Source organism: Perca fluviatilis, chromosome 1 (genome assembly GCF_010015445.1).
Source record: "Perca fluviatilis chromosome 1, GENO_Pfluv_1.0, whole genome shotgun sequence".
NCBI lineage: Eukaryota > Metazoa > Chordata > Actinopteri > Perciformes > Percidae > Perca > Perca fluviatilis.
In genome coordinates, this window is record NC_053112.1 from 45834972 (window position 1) to 45852868 (window position 17897).

General features: G+C 39.5%; 2 protein-coding genes and 1 long non-coding RNA gene across 3 annotated transcripts in view; all 3 read right to left on the reverse strand.

Moving 5' to 3' along the window:
* The window catches only part of si:dkey-28b4.8 (sarcoplasmic/endoplasmic reticulum calcium ATPase 2), a 48694-nt gene extending 46556 nt beyond the window's left edge, over positions 1–2138 (reverse strand). Inside the window, exons 1-2 of the mRNA XM_039809221.1 lie at positions 1722–2138; positions 121–240 (exon numbers count right to left, since the gene is read on the reverse strand). Coding sequence (XP_039665155.1) covers positions 121–238 — 118 coding nt within the window. The 5' untranslated portion in view covers positions 239–240; positions 1722–2138. The remainder of the gene's footprint in view (positions 1–120; positions 241–1721) is intronic.
* A 2463-nt stretch (positions 2139–4601) lies between these two features.
* Positions 4602–13055, reverse strand: pold4 (DNA polymerase delta 4, accessory subunit). Its single transcript, XM_039809233.1, has 5 exons — positions 12943–13055; positions 9203–9318; positions 8693–8776; positions 6538–6649; positions 4602–4640 (listed from the first exon to the last, which is right to left on the reverse strand). The coding sequence occupies exons 2-5, from the start codon at positions 9306–9308 to the stop codon at positions 4616–4618; spliced, it is 327 nt and encodes a 108-aa protein (XP_039665167.1). The 5' UTR covers positions 9309–9318; positions 12943–13055; the 3' UTR covers positions 4602–4615.
* A 2648-nt stretch (positions 13056–15703) lies between these two features.
* On the reverse strand, positions 15704–17469 carry LOC120564357. Its single transcript, XR_005640088.1, has 4 exons — positions 17391–17469; positions 16682–16827; positions 16417–16544; positions 15704–16278 (listed from the first exon to the last, which is right to left on the reverse strand). It is a non-coding gene; the product is annotated as an uncharacterized LOC120564357 (long non-coding RNA).
* Positions 17470–17897: the final 428 nt, after the last annotated feature.

Here is a 17897-nt window from a genome sequence, read left to right on the forward strand (position 1 = left end):
AATAAACAAAAGATGGATGAAATCTATGGCACACTTACTCTTATGAGACTACAAATTTAAAGTTGATTTGTTTTAAAGACATTAAATGAGTGTAAAGAGAAAAATGATTTCCATTTGTACCGTTGGGTCCCCATCTCTCCCTGTTCTTCTTCAGCTGCTCACAGCTCAGACCTGTAGACTCATTTACACTGAAGAAGCCCAAAACCTCCTCCACCGTCTTAGTATGGGCATTATCCATCACTATGGAGGGAGGGAGGAGAGAGAACACAAGGCAACAGCAATATCAGCGATAAGATTCTACACTACAAAAATATCACGATCAGTCTTCAAAGCCCTATTTTACAAACTTACAGAGACAGTACTGAGGAAAGTAAGAAAAGCGGTTGGATTAAACAAGTTTGTAGTGTATATTATCATCATTCTATACACCAAAAATGAGATAATATGGCTTTAATTTAGCTGACAATATTTTAGATTGAACGTGCAAACAGCAAATATGTTTCACTTTAATGTCCATCATTTTTTGTAGATTTTACATTACATTTTACAATTGTCATGATACATTATTATTATAAACATATTTCTGAAAGATTTAGTGTTTTCCTCAGACTAATGTTCTTATAAGTCCTATTTATCATATCAGAGATAAAGCACAACTTAATCTACAAAATCTAATAAAAAGGCAGTATTTCAGTGATTTTCACACATGAAAATATGTTGTAATGCAATGTAAAAATGACACACAGTTACAGCACTAGTTGGCTGGGGAGTGACATGTACTGTATAGCCAAGCAACCACACAAACTGGAACCTGCAGAGACAAACAGGCCCAAGAGACATAAATCCCTATCCATAGGGTGTGAGCTGGCTCTGAAAACACATCCCCCTGTGTTGCATAAAATTGAACAACACGTAAATTCGGTGTAGTTTACATCTAATGCATCTAGTATGCTAGTTTTGCCCATTTAAATGACATTGTAACGGTAGGAAAGCCTTTGCCTGTTATCCCCATATGATCCCCGTTATCCCCTCCCACCAATGTGGCCGTGTGTAAGCAAGCAGCTTGGAATAATTCTAAAACTTTTAACATAAATGACAGGTTAACGTGCTTTATTGCGGATGCTATGCTGAAGAATCTATTCTCAATGATTCGTAAAGGCCTGAAGTTAGGTTGTAAGAAGTGGGCCTGTGTTGAAGATAATTTACTCCAGAGGCTCGCCCTAAAATCACTTAACGTTATGCCAATTTCTGCATCTGCGAAATAGAAGCGAGCGGCCGCCCCTGCTGCATTCTGCACAGAAGCCACACTAATGTTATGGTAATACATTGGTTACCAACAGTAATCATGATGACACTTCCGGTCATTTGCTTAACGTTAGACATAAAATATTGGGTTAAGGTTACAAACTTTGTCGCCGTTATTACCAGAAGCCTCTCCTAAATTCTGATAATTCTGGTAATATGGATGAAAGAAGATACTCAGAGACATGTTGCTTACGAATTAGCTAGGTTTGCCAGCAATTTTACATGGCTGCAATATACGCCATACGCCATATGTCAAATGACAGGTGAAAAATCACAACGGTACAACAAGGTAACGTAAAGCCTTCGAGCCACAAGCTAGCAGATAGCTAATGAGTTACGTCTCTGTGGATGACTAGCTAGCTAGCTAGCTAGCTATGTTATAACGTTAATCCTCCGGAGATGAACAGGTTGCTTACCAGAGTGTGACGTCTGTCCACTATCCCTACAGTTTTTAGTAAAACAGGATATATCACAGCACCATGCGTTTTGGATTCAACTCCCCACGGCCACGAAAAAAGCAGCAACAAATAATTTGACAATTTGATTTTACAACAGGCTAACGTTATCTAGCTTAAGTTAACGTTAGTTAAGTTAGCTATAACGTTACTGTCACAGCCGCTCATGAGTGAAAACTCATCAAAACGATATTTCCATTGAAACGGCGGTAAAAAAATGCTGTCTGTTAAGGAAATTAAGGCTTATTTAAGGCAAATTATTGTCTAAATATGGTTCAAGACTATTTTTCTTTACAGACAATGTGGTATTATTAATCCTTGTCCTGGCTGCAGTACTGTCTGTAGGTCACTACTCAGCTCACAGGCAACAACGCAACAGCCGATCAAATTAGCTAAGCTACCCAACAATCACAAAATACAACTTCCTGTCTTAACCTTCAAAGTAAAACAATATTCTTAAGAAATACTACATGGCGTGATATAATCTAAATGCACAGTTCATGACAGTGGTTGTTTCAGTTTTTTTGGAAAGTTCCTTATTTATTGCACGACGGTAAATGCCAGCTGTATTTTTTCCAACAGCAACAGATTTTGGACTTAAAAAAATAAATAAAAGTCGTCTGTCTTCTCGTATTATCGAGGCTTATTCTGTCTACCTTGACGCCGCTGCCCCGTAATGAACGTCATTAACGGTATTTGACAATGCAGAAATCCAACAGCTAAGAATAAACCAATGAGAGGTCCAGGAATCAGACTGACGCAACACATCAACCTGTAGAATCCTCTCAAATCCCGCCCACTAGAATCTTTACTACAGCAGCGCCCCGCCTCAGATCCCAGTCACCGAGCTCTCGATCAATCAGCGGGCGGTGCGTCTGCTGTCGCTCAACTAATCGACATGCGAACCAATCAGCTTTAAGCTTTGAGTGGTTGACGACACTGCACACCAATCGAACAGCGTTGGAGGCGGGATAATACATTAAAAGTGTAACTGGCAGCCCTAATTTTCCTTCTGGTGTACATCTGTCAAAAAAAACATTGTGAACTGTATTTCTGAAAGGCATTTTTTATTTTTTTTTAAATGAAAGCTGCAAAGTTGATGCCAGTAACCTCCACAATCAGTATTTTTAAGAATAACATTTATAAAAACAGTGTCTAACTTTTTCACTTAGAAGTGAAAAGTGCATTCTCTTTTTTCAACTGCATTCTCAATAGATTAGATACAGTATATGAAGAGAGACCAACATATTACGAGAAGTCGTAGACATGCGTTCCAATGTGACTATCTCTAGGTAGCATTGTGGAACACACTCATTCACTACCTCGTGTATAGTTAAGAGTAAAACAGAGAGACTGCGTTAAGTTAGGTCAGTTATAAAAAGACTGAGACAAATGTATGTCAGCGTGCAGACCACATGGGAGATACCAGAGGGTAGCAAATCGTGTGAATGTAGAACTCTTTGTCATTTATGTCTCCTTCACAATTTCATTTCTACAGTGTCAACAGTGAGGTAACAACCCCTCCATTATACACAGCAAGAGAGAAGAAGCCAGTAATTCGGTCAAATTCTTTTTTATGAAATATGTTTTAATACAAACTGTGTGTAGAAGACAAGGTTGTACATCTGCAAGAAAAAAACACAACTGGATGTTCTGTCATTCTTCTTTCTCCATCCTGAAAGAGGGATTCCTCCTCCGTTGCTCTTCTTACCATTTAAAGGGTAATTTTAGTATTTTTCAACCTGGACCCTCGAACCTGGAAGAGTGAAATCCTTTCTGTTTAACCAGAAACAGCCCCTAAAGCACCATCCCAAAACCCACCAGACTCCATGTAAATAATCAGTACTTTTAGCGTGTAGAGAGCCAGCATATTTTCACATGTAAATGGGTGAATTAAAGGTTTATTTCAACCAAACCAGAGCAAGAGAGACAGACTACGACAGCTTCTGATTGTTTCATTTTGTTTTTGTCGACGATGATAAAATGACCGTTTATTTGAATGAAGTCTGGCAATTTAGGGGCTGTTTCATTTTAAACAAAAAGGATCTTACCCTTTAACAAAAAGGCTGACCTCCTTGGGGATCCTTTCCATAATGTTGTCAGACATTTAGAACAATAATCTGAGCACTTTAGTGGCAAAACGAGCACTTTTAGTGGACGTAAATTGAAGGTGTGTTACATTGCAGCTTGTTGCGCTGCTGCCAACTGCAGCGGTCTCGCTTAATACTGGACCAATGTCAGAGGTTGTTCCCATCAGTCACTTAGACACAAAAACACAGGGACATAGGGTATCCAGGTTGAAATATCTTTCCCCTGTGAAATCTTTTTACTTAGGCCGGCTTCACACTGGCTGCGTGGCGTGAGCGTGTCAGCTGCGTGGCGTGTCCGTTTATATTTCGGCTCCCATGGTAACAGGTTAGAGCTTACACACTGCCTGCGTGACTCAGGCACATCTCAGGGGAGGCTCGAGCCGCGCCGAAAACACATGCATCCTAGAAATAGGACCAACGGCTATTTTTCACGCGACACGCAAGCATGTTGGAAGCACTTTCATTCAAAATAGAATAGGATAAGATGTTTATATGTAATTTTGACCAAATGCATATTAATAAATGACATTTTGATGTTTGAAAGTCTCTAGGTTTTGATATAAATGCAGATATAAAGTGTCAGACACGTTTCTGGTGTGTAAAGACATAGAAAACGCCACGCAGCCAGTGTGAAGCCGGCCTTAGAGTTTTTCGGGGCTTAAGGATAGAAGGTAAATCCCTCAGAGACATATGTGTGATTTGAGGTGATATAAATTTGACTTTTGTTGGAATCTGCATGCTTTTCTCTTTCTTACAATGTCTTCCTCACAAAGGATAGTCGCTCCATAGGCTGAAAGACAAAGAACACAATCATTACCAACAAATGAATGCAGACTTGATGAATATGAATCTGTGTCTCCAAGAGTTAGGGCTGAATATCATTCCACATTTTTCAGCAGTACATGAATTGCGTTGCCTAAATTAAATGCAGACTAAAATGAATCATGATTATGATTTGCTGTAATTCTCTGAGACCATAGAATAATGAAAGAACAATATGAATCCAAGCAGGCTTTCTTTATGGACACTATTAACGTTTGATACTTAGGGCTATTGACACATTTTGGTCAGTACTAAGAAAGCATAGAGGTAATAATCAGCCTTAGTAAGAGTTGGATATCTTTTTTTCATAGCATGATACATTCTCCATTTCATAGTGATAGTACTGACAGTAAGTGATGCGTGGCAACCTGTGTTAATGCATGTCTGCCATGGGTCTTAGCTTATAAATGAGTTCATTGATATTATATCATATTGAAAATATCTCAAAGAAGGGATCACCACCTTATGGTGGTGGGGCGGTCTCATATCCCCTAGAGCAATGTCTCGTCTCCATGTACATACCATGACATACTACTTCTTCATAGCATTGTGCCTCAGACTCTGACCCTCTTGCTCATATATGCTGCGCAAAGGATTGTGGGTCAGAATAGCCAGAAAAAGCATGCCTGCTTGCATGCTGCAAAATCCAACCTGATGCTGTAGGACAGCCTGGTATTTTTTGACATACTATGTATTGAGACATATACTAAATCTTTTCTGGCATACTAAATAGTATGGGTATTGGGACACAGGGATTGGGATTTAATAGATGGTAGGAAGTTAAGAAATCTGGTTTCTTGGACTTGTACTGCGATACATCAACCAACGTGTCCCTGAGCAAGACACTTAACCCCTAGTTGCTCCAGAGGAGTGCGACCTCTGACATATATAGCAATTGTAAGTCGCTTTGGATAAAAGCGTCAGCTAAATGACATGTAATGTAATGTAATGTTGTATACAAGTAGGATGAAAGGAGAGACTGAACGGTCATAACCTGAGTTCTCCCAGAAACCTGCTTTTTGTGTGGATGTTAATATAGTGAGTATAGGAGGTAATACAAAGTAAGCATAGTGTGGAATTTCTTAAAGGGATACGCCACCATTTGTTGAAATAGGGCTTATCCCGGTCTCCCCTAGCTGTAGATAGGTGGGGTCTCCTCTAGCTGTAGATAGGTGGGGTCTCCTCTAGCTGTAGATAGGTGAGGTCTCCTCTAGCTGTAGATAGGTGGGGTCTCCTCTAGCTGTAGATAGGTGGGGTCTCCTCTAGCTGTAGTAGGTGGGGTCTCCTCTAGCTGTAGATAGGTGGGGTCTCCTCTAGCTGTAGATAGGTGGGGTCTCCTCTAGCTGTAGATAGGTGGGGTCTCCTCTAGCTGTAGATAGGTGAGGTCTCCTCTAGCTGTAGATAGGTGGGGTCTCCTCTAGCTGTAGATAGGTGGGGGTCTCCCTAGCTGTAGATAGGTGGGGTCTCCCCTAGCTGTAGATAGGTGGGGTCTCCCCTAGCTGTAGATAGGTGGGGTCTCCTCTAGCTGTAGATAGGTGGGGTCTCCTCTAGCTGTAGATAGGTGGGGTTTTAGTCCGGTGCAACACCGGCAGCACCGCCGCTAGTTAGCTTAGCGTAGTGAATGGAGTCCTATGTTGCCGGTTAGCATGTTGTGAGTAAAAGTGGGCCAACAAAAAAAAAATCTACCTATCTATCTATCTACAGCTAGGGAAGACCGTGATGAGCCCTATTTCAACAAACGATGGCATATCCCTTTAAATACTCTGGGGATGCCACCAAAGGGAACGTGTGTGTGTGTGTGTGTGTGTGTGTGTGTGTGTGTGTGTGTGTGTGTGTGTGTGTGTGTGTGTGTGTGTGTGTGTTACCTCCGGTTGTACTCGGGGTCAGTGTGTGTTTGCAGCAGCAGGTCTCTGATCTCCTTGGGTGGGCTCAGACCATTAAGCTTTGCTCTCTCCCATCTCTGCAACCTGCTGATGCCTGGACAGAAAGAGATAATATGAGCCATTCTTCAGTGGTTTGAAGCTGTTTCTGCACACCTTCAACTATACCTTTCCCAAATAAAGCAGACCCCAAAACAATGCAGACTAGAAGGACACGCCGACCTCCACCAAGGCATGCCCTATCTGATGATGTTAATGCAGTGAGAGTTGTCCCAGTCAGAAACCCATTTTGCAGATTAATCTGACACCACATGAATGCAGCAGTAAAACGCCCTATCTCGCAATGTTAACAAAAGTGAAAAATAATTTGTGTATCCGCCCCATGAGTCGGATCCGCTCCAAAATTCCATAGGTTCTTCCTTGGCCTATGCTTCAACCTTTAACAAAGTTTCATGAAAATCAGGCCAGTAGCTTTTCTGTAATTCTGGCTCGCTGGTGTTTTAAGCCCCCAACGTCTCCTTGCAGGCAGCGCTGCGACCGTTGACTTCATGGCACCTAACCTTAAAGCTGGTTTTATGGTTCTGCGGAGGCTCCATGCAGAGCTCTCGCCGTAGCCTGCGTTAAGTGGCCTGGTGTTTATACTTGTGCGCTGGTGCGTGCGTCGAGCCGGCATGTGTGTGTGTGTGTGTGTGTGTGTGTGTGTTTTTGTTTTTTTTTTTTTTTTGTGGGGGGGGGGGGGGGGGGGGGGGGGGGGGGGGGGGGGGGGGGGGGGGGGGGGGGGGGGGGGGGGTGGGGGGGTGAGAGAGAGGGGGAGGGGGGCGTCTTTTTTTTTTGGCCCACGGGGGCAACTGCAGCAGGAGAAGTGAACCCTCTCCTGGATCTCATGTTGTTGATGGAGAAGGAGAACCAGGACATGAGCCGGGGGGAAATGCAACGCTACCAAGCCACGGCCGAGAGACGTGCGTCACTGCCACGTATAGTTACATTTTTCAAAAGGTGCACGTCAGGACGCAGAGAGGTCTGCGGGGGAACACCGTCGATTCGACGCAGAAGCATAAAACGGCCTTAACCCTTACCATAACCATAATCATAACCATTGCCTAATCCTAGTTAGCTAACCCTAGACACGTTGGGGGCTTAAAACACTGATAAACCTAATTCTGCCGACAGACAGACAGACAGACAGACAGACAGACGGACAGACAGACAGACGGACAGACAGACAGACAGACGGACAGACAGACAGACAGACAGACAGACAGACGGACAGACAGACAGACAGACAGACAGACAGACAGACAGACAGACAGACAGACAGACAGACAGACGGACAGACAGACGGACGACACATCTGATAAGTCCACTTCTGCGGGCTGGACTGTTGTCATTACACAAACAAAGTCACAAATATTGTTACTCTCAAATATTTTATTGTATTATTTTCATTAATTCATTGTAGACACTGATACATACAATACACTACTGTGATATAATATAATAATACAATACTACACTTTTTTATGATTTGATGTAACAAGGTTTTCCTTTGTATTCTTATGTCTTCTATTTATTGTATTTCATTTTATTGTGAAGCACTTTGTGATTTTCATCTTTGAAAAGTGCTATATAAATAAACTTGACTTACAATATTATTATTATTATTATTATTATTATTATTATTATTATCATCAATACTATTATTATAGTATTGAATTGTAGTATTGTATTATATACAACAATATTGTTTTATATAACATTACTTGAATAAAATGTTTTAAAAGATTATTAGAAGTTATGTTTATTGGTTAGTTAACCAAAGGATTTCAAAAATAATCAATAGATTTATCGAAAAAATTATCGGTAGATTTATCGACGAATCTGACTAATCCTTGAGAGATCAACTGATGAAAAAAATTATTGTTAGTTTCAGCCTGAGTAAAAAATGTTATTCCTTTTTTTCATATGAAAACATGGTGTATAGTATCAACCACACTATATTTTGTATACATTTGTTAACGCATTTTGCCTACTCAAAGATTCTAATCATGTATACAAATTCAAAGTAGTGAATAATATCAAAATTGAAACCCCTTTATCTTGTTCCAAAAGCAGATATTCTACACATATGTAGGTACGGTACCTGTGCAGGGCCCGAATCTCCAGTCCAGGTCAAACTGTCTGAGCCTCTGCAGCTCCTCCTCTCGGACCGTTTCAGTCTCAGCCTCTGATTCAGAGAATTCAGGTCACTTCTATTGTATGTCCCAACAAAGTATCAGAGAACTCTAACACTGCTCTAACATTAATAATATCCAGAAACAAAAAACCTACAAAAAAATCTAATGACCAATCATTTTCACCTTCAAGATAAGTAAACACTGCTTTAATTATAACAGAAATTGGTGACGTTGTGAATTTTACAGGGCACATAGTATGTGTATGTATCAGTTGAAAAATACCTTTTTAAAAGCTACCTGGAACTGAAGGTAACACAATTAAAATATAGAATGGAAAATGTGAAAATGAAAAAATTTATTTAAGCCTTTTTTTACAAACTGATGCTAGATGCTGATAGAAATCTGGATTTCACTGCCTGTTTTTCAAAGTGGTGTGTAATACGGTACAATGACACAAACACTGTGCTGCTCTTCACCTTGCTGTGGCGGAGGAGGAGGAGAAGGCCTCTTCTCTCGTTTCACCCTCCGCGCTTTCTTCACCACCTTGAATGAATCAGTTATCAGTCCGCGCTTGGTTGTCATGGTGACTGATCTAAAACATACACACAGCCATACATGTTACTCTATGCTCTACATTACTGTTCAAAGTTTGGGGATTTTTTTCAAATCAAATAATAATCATTTTATTCTGAGAGGATGTTAACAATTTGGAATGGGAAAATATGCCCAGCCCAAAGACAGCCTTACCACCTTTCTTTTCTCTAGTAATAACTGGCAACGTTCAGATGTTTGATGTACAACAGTGGGGGGGATTGTAACGATGACTAGCAGAGGTTAGGGACTCGAGTCGCACAACTTGACTGAAGTCCGACTTAAGTCGCCAATTTGAGGACTTGAGACTTGATAAATGACTTGACTTGACTTTGTATTCAAGACTTGAGACTTGACTTTAACTTGAGACAGATGACTTGAAAGGACTTGACTTGATACTAATGTAATAGCCAGGCCATATTCTTTTTTCAAGGTATTGAAATTAAGAGGCAAGCCCGCGATGAGCAGCAGTGGTTAGATCCTATCTATGCCTATCGTGGGCCAGTCTCTGTAGAGCTCAGCTAGCTTGATGTAAACCTAGCACCTTAACTGGATATATGTTTGTTTTTGTTTGTTTTTTATTTAGTTTATTACAGAGACAGTGCATATTAATAAACATTTCTGTCAATATGCCAGAGTTAGCCAGAAGGCTATTTTTCATCTGCAGTCTCTAGACAGATGGTAAAAAAGTCACCCTAAAAGAATATAAAATTACGCATTTACATAACAGTATAACATTTAAGACATGTCTCTGTAAAGTCGTGTTTGCTGCAACAGTTTCGTTGCAATATTTAAAATAAAACAAGACTTTTATGAAAAAGTTTTAAAAGTTTTAAACTGATTATGAAAAATACTGGGGTAGATTTAAGAATTGTGTATGACTTGACTTGTGACCATAGGCGGAGTTTGACATTCGAGCCAGGGGGGGCAAAAAAAAATTGTAGCAACTGAGAACACAGCACTATCACATATGGACAAAACAAACATGCTAAATAAACATATGTTTATTTTTTTAAGCAGATTTGAATTTACATTGTAACAATTTAAAACCTCGAGCTCAATTTAGTTAAAAAAAGAAGTCCATAACACATATAATTCTTGAGTGACAGATGCAAAAAATCCACAACAATCTCTGTCCCCACAGGGCAGGTACAGACAGCCGCTCTGCTGCTGCGCAGGCTGCACGCTTCTCTGTTCACAACGCTGCCTGTTCTGCATAACGTCAAAAAGCTTAACGTGGTTTAATGTACCTCAACAACGATCACCAAATTTATCATGGCCATATCTTGAAATGAACACTTATGCCTGTCAAAAGAACTTGACAGGCTATGGCGAGGAAAAAGCTTGTACCTAAACAATGATTACCAAATTTCTCTCATATTGCTCCTCATAACCACTGAAAACTGTCAAAAAATCTAACCAGAAACGTGGTGATGATTGATCGTTGTTTAAGTACATTAAACCACGTTCAGCTTTTTCATGTTAGGACTTATAAATCCCATGAGAACCGTTGGGAGTCAACCAACAGCTGCTCCGCTGCCCTGCTGAAAATGTGAAGCAGAAACGCTAAATGTCAGATAACGTCCATCATAATTGGACTTTGGGTTCTATTTTTTGACAGTTTTCCGTGGTTACGAGGAGCAATATTAGAGAGAAATTTGGTAATCATTGGTCATTGTTTACGTACATTAAACCTGACCTGCGCGAAAGAGAAAAAAACGTATGCGTCATTGTACCCAGCACTTGTGGAAATGTACCTCCGAATGCGTCTCTGTCCCCAGCACATTTCAAACCAAACTGACGCCCGTGGGCACGGCTGTGTTGGAGCACAATAGACAGACGGTGGCTGAATGCCCCGACACTTAAATTCAACTAACATGTAGGCTAACAGTGAACAATCAGTGTTGGACCTCCAGTCTGTTGAGATGCCTCTCCAAACGCAGAAACCAAGCGCAATCGCACCATAAAACGTTAAGACACGTTAAGAAAAAAGATCCGTATTTTGCCGTAATCCAATGACATGAAAACAAGTCATCCACAGCGATCAGTAGATCCACAAACAGAGTCCCGGTGTATCCAGCAAGGCCTATACAAGCGTCATATTCACCAGTCAGCTCCAAACAGGTGAACGAGGTTAACTTCGCCGTTTAAACAAAGTGGAATAAAACGTATCAAAGTCCAAATCTACACAAAACGCGCATTCAATTAGTAAGCTGACAGCAAATTTATATACATGGCATTTAGGCAACCTTTATTGTAACGTTGGCACGGTAAGATGTCCCGACTAGTGCAACAAATTATTGTTTTTTGCGTCCTGCATATGCGTCGACAATGGTCTCAGGTGAGAGGCAGCTCAATATTAATAATATTATTTATTATTATTATTTATTTATTATTATTATTTATTTATTTATTATTATATAATATTATTATTAATAATATTATTAATAAAAATATTATTTTTACTAAAGCAGTATATAAAATCAGATGTATTATCTATCCCCATTTAGTTGTTTTGTGTTTTTAAAGTATTTATAAAATATCTGGTTATGTCAGAAGTAATTATTCCACTCATTTTTGAAACAATGCAATTACCCGTTTCAGCTACCAGGAGGGGCAGTGCTTTAATTTGCATAGCAGTAGGTACTTGTCAATTATTACGTTTTAATAATAAGTAACTATTAAGCAATAATTAAGTGAGAACATTTTGCCCATCATGCATTGCTTAATTAGCTGTTATTTGCTTCAAAACATTCACATTAACCTCTTATGTTGAACATGTCTGGGCCATGTACAGTCTTTTGTCTGGGCAAAGGCTATACTACTTCTGGTTTCAATCTTAAAAACAAATCATATTAAACAGTGTTACATTTGACATTTTGAGCCTGGGTCTGTCCCAGGTTTCTTCCTGAGAGGGAGTTTTTGGGGGAATTACTGGAATTGTTGGGTCTCTGTGAATTATAGAGTGTGGTCTAGACCTACTATATCTTTAAAGTGTCCTGAGATAACTCTTGTTATTATTTGATACTATAAATAAAATTGAATTGAATTGTAAACACTTTATGTTAGAAACCCAAAATACAGTAAGTGAAGTTTGTAAGTATAAAGTATGAACCTGAAAACTAGCATAATATGGGACCTTTAAGTGACACACACACATCTGGTCCCGAATTTGCACTCTCATAAGGTCACACCAAATTCAACTCAGAAATCTGGTTAATTATACATGTATTATGAATGTTTATAATGTATGAAATGCTCCTCGGCCTGCCGATCGGACCATTTATTAGAATGTTTACTGCCGTGTGAACCTTTGGATCGCCTCTACGGCCACGCCTTTCTTCTTCCACAAGTCATGCACTTCTTCGGTTGGAAGAACGTGTAGTGTTATTACAACTTTACAATCATGTAACGTAACCAGCCGCCTTTAAAACAGACACAGGAGCCACAGTATGTCAAACATTAGGTTACTTATCGATAATCAGCTGCAGGAAACAATCAGATGTCTCAATAAATACGCTAACGTTATGCTAATAATATAGACGTGTTTCAGCGTGGGCAATTTAACGTTCAGCTAAAGGTTTCTGCGGTTGTGCAGGGTCCTCTTTTAGTCTATAGATCTTACCTGGTTATTTAAACTATCAAATGAGATGTCTCGCCCTGTTCAAAATGTTCTCTCTTCATTCAGTCTGCAGCAAAACCAGTCGACCAAAACAATGACGTCTTCTTCTTCTTCTTCTGTCTCTACGGCCGACTCGAGACTATTGGGCCCCTCTGCTGCCGCCTGCCGGTATGTCTACCTAATTACACTCCATGGTATCCCTGGTAGATTACTAAAGTAGCCTACATTTAAACAAAATCACTATTTCATACAGAGGTTTGTATTTGTAGCATCTTGACCTTCCTTGGAGGTGTTTAGTTCATTTGTGGATATTGTGTTTAGTCAAAAGTACAATAAGACTAATCAAATATACAATAGCAACGGTAAAAATGCACAGTATAACCTGAATACATACAGGTATAAGTGCTACAACTATACACAGTATAACCTGAATACATACAGGTATAAGTGCTACAACTATACACAGTATAACCAGAATACATACAGGTATAAGTGCTACAACTATACACAGTATAACCTGAATACATACAGGTATAAGTGCTACAACTATACACAGTATAACCTGAATACATACAGGTATAAGTGCTACAACTATACACAGTATAACCTGAATACATACAGGTATAAATGCTACAACTATACACAGTATAACCTGAATACATACAGGTATAAATGCTACAACTATACACAGTATAACCAGAATACATACAGGTATAAGTGCTACAACTATACACAGTATAACCTGAATACATACAGGTATAAATGCTACAACTATACACAGTATAACCAGAATACATACAGGTATAAGTGCTACAACTATACACAGTATAACCTGAATACATACAGGTATAAGTGCTACAACTATACACAGTATAACCAGAATACATACAGGTATAAGTGCTACAACTATACACAGTATAACCTGAATACATACAGGTATAAGTGCTACAACTATACACAGTATAACCTGAATACATACAGGTATAAGTGCTACAACTATACACAGTATAACCTGAATACATACAGGTATAAATGCTACAACTATACACAGTATAACCAGAATACATACAGGTATAAGTGCTACAACTATACACAGTATAACCTGAATACATACAGGTATAAGTGCTACAACTATACACAGTATAACCTGAATACATACAGGTATAAGTGCTACAACTATACACAGTATAACCAGAATACATACAGGTATAAGTGCTACAACTATACACAGTATAACCTGAATACATACAGGTATAAATGCTACAACTATACACAGTATAACCAGAATACATACAGGTATAAATGCTACAACTATACACAGTATAACCTGAATACATACAGGTATAAGTGCTACAACTATACACAGTATAACCTGAATACATACAGGTATAAGTGCTACAACTATACACAGTATAACCTGAATACATACAGGTATAAGTGCTACAACTATACACAGTATAACCTGAATACATACAGGTATAAATGCTACAACTATACACAGTATAACCTGAATACATACAGGTATAAGTGCTACAACTATACACAGTATAACCTGAATACATACAGGTATAAATGCTACAACTATACACAGTATAACCTGAATACATACAGGTATAAATGCTACAACTATACACAGTATAACCTGAATACATACAGGTATAAATGCTACAACTATACACAGTATAACCAGAATACATACAGGTATAAGTGCTACAACTATACACAGTATAACCTGAATACATACAGGTATAAGCAGGGGCGTCGGACTGGGGTTAAAAAGGGGACTGAGTACCTAGGGCACTCATGTGAGGAGGGCCCAAAAAGATGCTAGAATGAATAGCTGTGTATGCGGGGAGGGGCCCATAGAAAATGCCTTTCTACAAGGCAAAGAATGTTGTGATACGCCCCAGGGTATAAATGCAACAACTATACACAGTATAACCAGAATACATACAGGTATAAGTGCTACAACTAAAGTGATACTTTTCTACAGGTATATGCATATAAAAGATAGGTCTACAAAACTTTTGCCATCTTCGTTATCAACATGGATCAATATGAGGTGTGCAAGATTTTGGGTCTCACCCTTCTTTATTGGCGGAGAAGACAGCGACAGCGGCAGCAGCGGCAGCACATGCATTGGGTTCTTCCGATCCTTCAGGATCGTGGGAGCACTGGCGAGTACCATCGACTGGTGCAGGAGTTGCGTCTGCACGATCTTCTGTTCCAGGGTTGTTTCAGGCTCACCAATGAGCAATTTGATAATCTGCCCTCCCGGAACGGGCCACGGATCACCAAGCCAGACACTCAGATGCGCGTATCTATAGGGCCAGCTGAGCGTCTCGCTATTTGTCTTTGGTGAGTGCCCTTTACATTTTTCTGTTTACTGCACGACATTTATGACATTGGTGTAGCATGGTACACACTAAAAAATACTGGGCTGAAAATAACCCAAATTGGGTTATTCCCAACCCAGTACCTGGTTCAATATAGGACAGAACACATGCTGGGTTGTTTTGACTTTTTGAACTGGGTTGAAATTTTAACCCAGTATAAGGGGTTGCTTCACCTAACCAAAGCCTGGGTCATTCTGACACCAATGTTGGGTTAATGCAACTCATTACTGGGTCAGGCCCACCAGCCCAAATATTGGGTTAAATTGACCCCCTTGTTGGGTTGATATTTGACCCATTCATTTAGTTATTCTTTCATCTATGAAATTCCTATATATTATTTATTAATAACAGACAATGCATACACTTCATTAATGTCACTGATTTTATTGAACAATATTTAATTTACTCATTTAAAGAGAAAAACTGGAATAACAATAACAAGTCCAATTCCCTTATCACATGAGCGTTTCCAAAGAAGAAATGCATGGCGCCACATTATCCCTACCTCATTTAAAAATGAGTATCAAATAACTGGACTAATACCAAGCAACAATTAACAATAATTCATTTCCTACTAATATTCCTCCTAAATATTAGAGAGAGACAGAGAGAGAGAGAAAGAGAGACAGAGAGAGAGAGAGAAATTCCTTATCGCATGAGCATTTCCAAAAAACAAACGCATGGGGCCACATTACTACCACCCCCCCATTCTTTCTGGAGGAACTGCTAAGCAGAGAAACACTGCTTTGGGAAATTGATATCAAACACATAAAAACATTTGACACAAACGTACAGCTTGGACAACGCTGTCGTGCTCCAGGGCCGGCCCACTGGGAACGGTGAATGGCTGAGAGCAGCAGTCCTCGCCTCCCAACACCAGGGTGCAGGGGTATGGCCTGGTCTGCTCTGCTGCCTGAAGGTACTCCACCATGTTGGCTCCGACCTGCAAATAATAATATTCCATAAGTACTTGAATGACAAAGACTCTGACCAGCTGACAGCTAATGTTTTCTAACAGATTTTACATTAAAAGACCTGCATCACTAGATCCAAGGGGCTGTGTGAGTCTAGGACTACTCACAGGCTTAAGATCGATGAAGGCCTTCATGGCGTCAGACACTGTAGTCCTCACGGCCTTTCGGCCCATCCTGAAGACTGCAGGTGGAATCAGACCTGGCAGAACCATCAGGGCAATGTAGTCTTTGGAGCCTGTAAAGAAAGGAAATAGTTTGACATAAGTATTATCATAGTTTATTTATCTATTATCATAGAGTAGCTTATGGCTCGAATAATGCACAAATCCAAATATACAAATCTAAGGGTTATGTTGATGTTATAATTTCTACCTTGAGACAAAGACTCTGTCTCTGTCTGCACGTGGAGCTTCTACCCCTCCCACTGGGCCGCATGAACAAGCTTCTCGCTGAACCTCCTCCAGGTCAAAGATTTAGTCTGATGCCTCTTTATGAAGAACCTCGAAGTCCTGCACAATCTGAGAGGGGGAGATTTAGAATAATTAATTAAATCATATATCATCAAAACAAAAATAATAAGATAAGTGAGAGAGAGAAAGATTGAGAAAAAGTGTGTGTGTGAGATTGAGAGCACATTTTGTAATAAGAAAATTACATTTAAAGTATTGCTGTGCACAATGGTAGACAGAGGTGTAGTGGTAAAATAAGAGGTAGCTAAACTATAAATTCTGTGGCCATGGTAAGGTTAATAAAACCTCATGCCAATTGTTTGCCTTCTATAGTTGTGGAATTTCTGTCACTATCGAAATGGTATTTCAGGGACCTACAATGGTGACAATGGGTAATCAAAATGGGATTCTGTTTAGGGAGGCATGGTCTTCAGTGGCACATATAGAGTGTTGGATTCTTTTACATAATGCTCTTACATGTCAAGATGTTGTACATCTAAACAAAATGGAGTATTGTGTAGCCTACAACTTCATTGGGGATGCATGAGGATAGGGTAACTCATTTTTTTTAATGTTGACATATTCAATAATATTAATAATAGGCATATAGTACAACAATATAACATATTTACCTGCAAAAGTGTCAATCAGCTCAAGAAGTTGCCGTTCTGTTAACTTTAGTTTAACAAAGTCCTCCATATTCAATCGCTATAGGAGAGAAGAACAAGATCTGTTAATGTTCAATCAATGTATGCAAGTGTATTTTGCAGTCTGTCAGTCTGTCTAGTGAAAATATAACGAAGTTGCTGTAATCTAGTGCCATGTAGCTAGCTAGCTAGCTAGTGGTCTTTTCATAATCACTTAAAAACACAATGTGGTATTTCTACAGTGTGTTAACTGCACTAAACACAAATTACTTTGTCAACAGAATGCGTGCAATGCACCTTCAATGCTTCGCTCTGTACTAGCTACTAGCTAGCTTACAGGATGAGTCAGCAATTAGCGCTAGCTAGCGCTAGCTAGCGGTTAGCATTAGCGATCTTTTTAAAACGTAGCTAGCTAATACTTCATATCATAGTGAATTTGTCTCGTGATTTGCCCCAGACACACACACAAATGTTTATAAAGCACTGTTTATG